This window comes from Sturnira hondurensis, unplaced genomic scaffold, assembly GCF_014824575.4.
Source record: "Sturnira hondurensis isolate 20B ecotype Veracruz unplaced genomic scaffold, ASM1482457v3 Scaffold0017394, whole genome shotgun sequence".
Taxonomy (NCBI): Eukaryota; Metazoa; Chordata; class Mammalia; order Chiroptera; family Phyllostomidae; genus Sturnira; species Sturnira hondurensis.
Genome location: NW_028090025.1, coordinates 6,486,305 through 6,494,335, shown reverse-complemented (window position 1 = coordinate 6,494,335; position 8,031 = coordinate 6,486,305). Strand labels below are relative to the sequence as shown.

The window sequence follows — 8,031 nt, the reverse complement described above, 5'->3', positions numbered from 1 at the left end:
CAAAAAATTAATTAAAGAACTTGCATTCTAGAAAGACTCCCAGGTGATCTGCACACTCCAGTTTGAGAAGCTCTAGCTTCTGGCTGTCCTGGTGCCTTCTTACCTCTCCTCCCACCACATCTTCGGCCACTGAAACCTCCTCCCACCCCATCTCCAATTTCTGGCCAAATTCAAATGCTCCTTTCACCTCTGTGCTCGATGCATTTTTCTCCAGCCCGTGACCCTTCACTTAGCAAACCCCTGCCTATGTTTGGATCTCGATGTAGATGTCGCTCGTTCTCAGCAGCTCTCCCTGAACTGCGTGAGGTGCTCCTCTCCCATGTTTCCATAGCCCTTCCCCCACCCACCACCCAACATGGAGACCGCTTCTTTGACTGCTTGTCTCTTGCAAGTTTGTCCGCTCATGAGAGACCACATTTGTCTTGGTCATCACTGTGTGTCCTCAATACCCAGGGACAGTAGCCACTGAATAACTACTTGTTAAAAACTAAAGGCAACACACCCCACCTCCCTTTCCCCTGGGCTACAAAGTCCTACCAACTAGTGTTTAATCGGCCTGCAGGTAGAAGCTTCCCTCACCTTCCACCTGGCTCCAAGTCTTTGAAGAGTCCTACGTAGCCTCCGATATTCCATTTCTTACTAAGCCTGGTACTTTGTCATATTAGCAAATGTTTGCCATTTGGAGAGGACCCGAGGGCCTAAGGGATTTCTGGGCAAAATTCTTGAACTATAAATTAGCCACAGGCCAAGACTTGAATTGTATTTATGAGTGAGTGTGTGCGTGTGTGTGTGTGTAGAGGGGTGGGTAGAAGAGGTACATGGGCAGAAGATTCTAGGCAAGGAAAAAAAAAAGACTTGAGGGTAGGACTCCAGGCTGTGAGCCTACAGAGCTGCAACTGGCATCCCTCTCCACCTGAGGGCGGAGCCCTTTCTGCACCAGCAATGACCTCGGCGTTGCTGCTGCATGGGAAAAGGCTCCCATCCACCCAGGCGCTGAGGGCAGGTGAGGCTTCCATAAGGAATCACAGGAAGATGAGACCCCTCCCAAAATCTGACATCCAGTCCACAGGTTTCTACAGGTACCTTTATTAACAAAGCAAAGTATAAAAGAACAAGGTCCCCAAATGACCCATATGATTAAAAGTGCAAATTTACTCCAACCTGAAATAGAAAACAAATGGCAGGCCTCAGCTATTTGGGCCTCGGAAATTCGTTGTGATTACAACACTTTAATCACACAACTGTAGCAGCGGAACCGTAACTGATGAACTCTTTGGTCTGTGTTATTGGAACAAAACATGCTGTGACTGCAGCTGACACACTGCGTCAAAATACCCAGTTTGGGGTCAACACACACATTAAAAATCACAATAAAATCAGAGGAATGTTTTAAAGTCAAATGACTAAATCAAGGCACATTCTTTTAAAAGCAAAAGGTGCTAAAATATTCCTGAATATCTGATACTTCAAAAATCAGATTATATGTAATTTAGCTGCATGTTTTAGTCTATTCTCTGTGTAGATGATCGCATATACCTTCCCCTGTTCCCAGTTTATACTTGCTTTATTCCCACCAAATTATGTGCTATGTATGTATAAAAAAAATAAGCAGTAGGTCTAAGTAATAGACATGTGATTTTTAAAAAATTAACAAATGCCACATGATAACAATGAACTTCTTCTCCTCTTAAGGGACACTGGAAACATTAATGAGATTCACTTTTTCCACTACTGGAGAAGGAAGCAATAACCTTCCTCTCGTCATGGGTGGAATAAGTTACGTCTTTGGCATCAAGGTCAAAAGAGACACATCTGACCAGAACTGTGCTCTTGGCCATGGAAATGGCAGCAAGTCCAAGAAGCTTTGGCCCCAAGGCCCAGCACTATTTTTCTGGTGTTCAAGGCCACCAGTTATCATTGCTAAGGCACAGGCAAGAACACCACTAAAAATAATAATCATTAATTTTAAAATAATAAAATGCAAATAAAAAAGAAACAAGTTGTTCTGCAATCCTTCCTGATGACTCACCCTCCAACTCTGACATAGCCTAGGAGTTTAGCCGACTCACCAGGAAGGAAATGCCAAGAACCGGCCCCTGTGGCTTTTGCTGGAGGGTCTGACTGCAGAAAACAGCTCCAGGATAGAGGGTCCTTCTGAGAATTATGAGTTAAGTGTTATCTGTGGCTGTGTTAATTTTTTTTTGGTTTGTTTCTACAATGAAGCTTAGCTCTGAGAGATAAGAGACTCAGATATCACTCCCCAACTATGTATAACATCATATCCACAACAATAAATATAACTGTATACATACTTGGGGGATTAGCTGTGTAAGGCAAGGGTCGGAAACTGGAGGCCTGCAGGGTCGACCAAATGTTTTGTTTGGCCCACAGGGTGTTTCAGACCTTTAATAATTATTTTGTTTAAAAATCAGAAAGTTGCACTGTTAAAAAAATCCTGATTTCTAGCTCCTCTGCACCCTTTTCCCTGCTGGGAGCCACACAATGGCCCTCAAGACAAGCAGTCCCCACAGTCCACCCGCCCCTTCTCTACCTTGCTTCTGCAGGCTGCTGAGTTTGTGACCCGATTTAAAAATAGCACATACCTAAAAATGGGTTTCCTACCCCAAACCTCCTTCCCACCCTCATAGGATTTCCACCCCATCTCTTCTTCCTTTCACTTCCATCGTGAGCCTTCCTTCTTTAATCCTTCATATTTCTCTTGGTTCACTTGCATTCTTCCTTCTTTCACTTCAATTCATCTTGGGGGGAAAAAAAAATCCACCACCTACTCTCTGCCCCCAAGCATTCCAGGACGGCTCCCAGGACAGTCCGTGGGAGTTACTGAAGAGTGTCTCGTGGCAAAACGGCTGAGTCATTTCCCCCGAACATTTTCTCTGGGCACTGGCTGTGGACAATCAATCTTAAAAAAAAAAAAAAAAATGAAGAATTCTGAGCCTTCCTCTGTAAGAATATTTGCAAATATGAATCTCCAGTACCAGGTATACACCAACAATGTGTACTTTTCTGATCAAGGTCATGACGGAGCCCTAATAAAATACAGAACTGAGCTTAATTTAAGTGCCTCAGGCAACCATTACACCTGGCTAATAAGCCATATTATTTCACTTGTACACAGTACACGTTTGGGATTACTAAACATTGATCAAAATTGATCGAAAACTCCAAGTTTTGATCACCATGTACAGAGAACAATTGCTCAGCATGGCATTTAAATAAAACATTAATATTTTAAAAATTCACAAACACAATGTCCCATTAATTTAGAAAAATAATACAATTTTAAAATCTTGAGGATGGATGAGGCTTTGGGTAATTAACCTGAAAAAAAAACAACATCAAAAATCTACAAGAACAGTATGTTATCAAATTTAAAGTTCAAAACACTATTAAAATAAAAAAAAAACTATCAACTCAGCTAGAAATATTTGGAAAATTCAGCTGCTAAAGCTTTATAATCCTTCCAAGAGCCTTGCTGTCCCCGATTCCAGTAGCCTTAATGAGTACAGGGGAAATTGTGGCAGACTAGGAAGCAATATAGGACCTAATTCCTGTTAGCATTTACTTTAAAAAGTAGTTTTAAAAAACACTGTGCAGTTTATATCTTCGCAGGAAGTTGGTAGACTGATCCCTTCACTCAATGCAGTACCTTATAACCTAACACTGACCTCAAAAACTAGAAATAGTCTTTGTGGTATCAAGGGGAACTTTCCCCAAAACAACCTCAAAGAGAAAGCCCATTTGCAGCTCTTACAGTCCAAGGCTGCAACGTAAGAAGTCTCTGCAGTTCTGCTGAGGGTTCCCTATAAATTATTTATTCACAAGGATTTCCTGCAGTGGCTGAGTAGGTCCCTAAAGAAAGTTGAAAGAGTTCCCTTAAAATAACTCAGAAGTTAAACAACGGCCCTATTCAGGTGGCTACTTCTGTCCTCCAAGTTTTATCTTTAAGAATCTAAGGGAGCACGCGTCTGTTTTAAAAAAAAAATCCCGAAGTATAACACAGGGACTGGCTGCAGCCTCTATTAGATGAGTATATGATGGACCACTGTAAACTGGGAATTGTGGGCTGTTAGAAATTTAGGAGGACAAGGAGGGATTTCATAATGGGCTCCTCCTGGCTGCAAAATACACCCAACCTGGTGATATTTCTGTGCAAAGACAAAAAGGAGCTGCCTGCTGACAAGGGCTACCTACCTCCCTCCACCTCCACCCATCTCCTCTTGCTCTCCTCTGCTGTGTTTCTCCTCTGCCGAATGATCAGGGAGACATTGGCCTTCAAGTACAGAGCCCAAGATATTGAACTACATGTACATAAGTGAATGCTTTGCAAGACCTGTGCTGAACCAACCGCTCCTCCACGTGGCCTCAGGAACACTTAAAGACAGCTTGGGCAGTGGGGGACAACTTTTCAACCACCAACCATTACTGAGCATTGAAAGTGCTAACTACATACTAGGCACTGCACTGGGCATTGCCTCTTCATTATTTCATTAAACTCAGAAAGAAATCTCATGCAAAGGAGTTTGCTTAAAAGCCTTAAAACAAACAAGGCTTCCACCTCCAGCCAGCAGCAAATCCCAGTGAGACACCTTGACAGGCCAAAACTAAAATATATGTTTCTCGAGATCCAACATGTTTTCTGCCCTCACCACTGTTGTCTTACATAAATATGCACTTTGATGCTACTTTGCACTGTGCCTGGCTCCCAGCATGCACGCGATGACTGGGTGTTGACTGGTACACATTCTGGCCTGTGTCTGGAGGGATGTACAGCCAGCCTGCTTTTCAAGACGGCACATTTCTTAGTGGTAAATATAGCTAGCCTCCCTTTCAGATGCAACACTTGGCCCTGACGATTACCCCCAGTGATCAAAATAAAGTGCTATTTGCTGTGGAAGATTCTCTAACCAACTCTTGACGGCCTCGCAACCTGTGAGACTTAAACTTCCTCACAGTCCCATCAAACACCCGTGATCGTACCATTTAAAAAATACATTAATATTGATTTGAAGAGTGGAGACAATGTTCCTCAGATCCGGAGCCCCTAGAATAGAATTTCAATTCCAGTTGTAGATATTCACTTTAGAAAAAGATGATCAGGAGCCCAGGACCTGACAAGCAGTTACGCCAAAAAACATTAACTTCTTTCAATGTAAGGGCCAGAGAGATCTGCATCTCAAAACCCAGCAGAAGGAACTTTCTCTGCCGCTAGTTGCTTGCTCCCTTAACTGGACTTCCCTAAAATCCACGGATCCTTCTACAGTCATTCCACACAAACCAGCATTTGGACCAACTCTTAGCTGCTGCTGTTGGATGTTTTTCCAAAGCTTGCCCACGGCACTCTGGTGGATGTGAAAAGATGCCATAACTATACCGGACTGTGGACCCAAGGGTGGCATTTATGCCACCAAATGTCATCTGAATTTTCCAACACCCTCTGCAGCTCATCTTCCTGGAGTTGAACTGGCTTCCTTGCCAACCCCACTCGCAGCTGGTAGGAGAGGCTTTAGGAGCATTAGGCCTGGTGGGGCCACTGTCAGGGTTTATGGTTCATCTTTAGGGAACCCCTGGGTGTGCTGACTCCGGGGCAGGGGGCACCTGACAAGGTAGCGGGGACCCCCATAGACCCGGAGAAGCTGGGGCAACCTTCGCCATGTGGACAGCAACCTTGTGGCTGCGAGTTCCCGGGCGTGATTATCGAAAGCAGCCAGGAGGTCAACTGGAGCAGCTTCACGCAGTACTTTGGGCAGTGGGCCCACTTCGGCGGCTGCCCCACCAGGGCCCAGGACGCAGTGGAAGAGTGTCTGGCGTCGCAGCAGGCAGTCCCTAAGAAACCGCACCAACTGTTCCAAGCGCTTTGCCAGGTGCGCCTCATCCCAGCCTTGCTCCGGAGCCCTCTCATGCAGCAGTACTGCAAGCAGCGCCGTCTTGAGCACGTATGAGGACAGGATGCGTCCCCACTGGGTGGCGGCCGCCGGGTCCAGCCCGTGGGCGCCCAGGTCTCGCAGGGCTTTAAGCAACTGCAGGCACTTGAGGTAGCAGGCACCTGGAGGGGCCCGTTCCTGCAGCCAACCCAGCAGCTTCTGCTCCTGCCGCGCTGTGTTTACACCCCACATTGCATCTGCACGCAGGCCTCCTGGGAGCTCTGATAGGGGCCCGAAAGGCGAGGATAGCGGTGGTGGAGCCACAAGGAAGACACCTTCGCCCAAATGGACGGCGGGAATGAGACGCACGGCCATGGAAAGGCGGCAGCAGCCATAATCGGTGCGGCAGGGCAGGATGTGCAGGGTGGGAGGCTGCTCCAAGCCGCCTGGGGTTAGGCTGACCCGACAGCGCTCCTCCAGGCTGTAGCGCACGGTGGCCAGGGAGCGCTGCAGATGTGACTGGAACCAGCGCAGCACCAGGGTGGACGAGAGGTGGCGCCGCCCGCGCACGTCCACACAAAAGCTGTCGGCGAAGGGTTTGCAGTCCCTGAGCCAGTGGCTCCCGGAGGCCCCCGGCGGCGCCTTGAGTGCGCACGCGAAGCAGCCGTGAAAGGCCGGGGCCAAAGCGGGCTGGGTGCCCAGGCTCCGCGGCTCCAGCGCCACCAGCGGCGGCAGGCGCAAAGGCACCAACACGTCGAAGGCGTCTGGCCGGCGTATTTTATGCTGCTCGTAGGCACTGCCCACCTGGATGAAGTCTCCACGAAAGGCCAAGGCCAGTGTGCCCCCGGGAATGAGGCCCGGGGATCCCCGGGCGCGGCCAGCTCGCACCAGCTCGCCCACGATCCGGCTCACGTGTGCCTTACTGTGGCCCAGCACGTGCGGGGACAGGCGCACATCGTGCTCATAGTAACTCTCCAGCAAGATGCCGAGGCTCGGCTCTCGGAAGTGTCTTGGAGAGAAGGCGGAGTGGTTCCCCAGGCGGGGAGACGCGGGCAGGAAGCGCTGCCGGACAGCGTGGCGACAGCGTAAGAGGATGTAGCCGAGGAGGAGCAGGGCAGACACCTTAAGAAGAGGGAAACCTCCGTCCTCATGGTCCGCATCGTCCGCGCCGTCGGGGGCCTCGGCCCGGGCGCCCCCACTCCCTCGTAGGACGTGGTAGAGGCATACGATGGCAGTGAACAGGCCGATCACCAGGGGCCAGAAGACGCGCAGATTGAGGGTGTAGTGCACCGACATGCCGGGCGCCTGGGCAGCCCAGGGCGCGAGCCCCGGCGGCGCCCCCGGCCCAGCATGCGCGCAGCGCCCCAGCAGCCCCGCTGTCCCGGTCTTCTTCGCCTCCGCGGCGGCTCCCCCCTCGCAGGAACGGGGGAAGCCGCCCTCCAGCTGGGCCTCCTCTCCCAGCTCAAGTTCTCTTTCCAGCTACGGCCCGCCCTGGACTCCCAGGCCCCGGGCCGCGCCCTGCGCCGGTTGCGCGATGCGTGGGGCTCCGCAGCCCTCCCCACCCGGCGCTCCGGCCCGGTGTCCACGGCCAGCTTCTGGCCCGGCCCGGCTCACTTCCTACCCTGGACGGCCCTGCTGACGCCGAGCCCCCAGCCGCTCCCCTCCGCTCTAGTTCCCGTTACTTGGGCTCCGGGAGTTTCCTCTTCCGAGGGGAGATGAGGCCGCGCCAGCTGGCGGGGAGGAAATGCCGAAGTCTGCAGCGCGCTCCGAGCCGGCGGGCGGGGTCCGCCCCCTCCCATAGCCTCCTCCTTAAAGCGACGCGAGACGGCGGGAGGGACTTCAGGACGCGCTTGGAACTGGTCTCCTGCGGGCCACCCCCGTTCTCCCTCCCCTAAGGCATAACTGGAAAGGCCCTGATTCCGGGGCGGTGGCTTGTCCAGGGAGCTTCTGGAGTTGTGCTCACAAGAAGTTAGTTACACTGGAAAGTTAAAAGGAGGAGAAAAGAGCTCACAACGAGACTGTCGGTTCCTCCCCCACCCCCAGCAAGTCGTGGTGGTGTGGTATTGGCGGTGTGGCGGGCCCCCAACGAAAGAGGCCCTGCCAGAACACCGCAGTCCTTTATACAAACCAATATTTATTGCACACCTAC

General features: G+C 50.4%; 1 protein-coding gene across 1 annotated transcript; it reads right to left on the bottom strand.

Annotated features, from left to right (window-relative positions):
• Positions 1-1,066: 1,066 nt before the first annotated feature.
• Positions 1,067-7,802, bottom strand: ITPRIPL2 (ITPRIP like 2). Its single transcript, XM_037067677.1, has one exon. The coding sequence runs from the start codon at positions 7,176-7,178 to the stop codon at positions 5,562-5,564; it is 1,617 nt and encodes a 538-aa protein (XP_036923572.1). The 5' UTR covers positions 7,179-7,802; the 3' UTR covers positions 1,067-5,561.
• Positions 7,803-8,031: the final 229 nt, after the last annotated feature.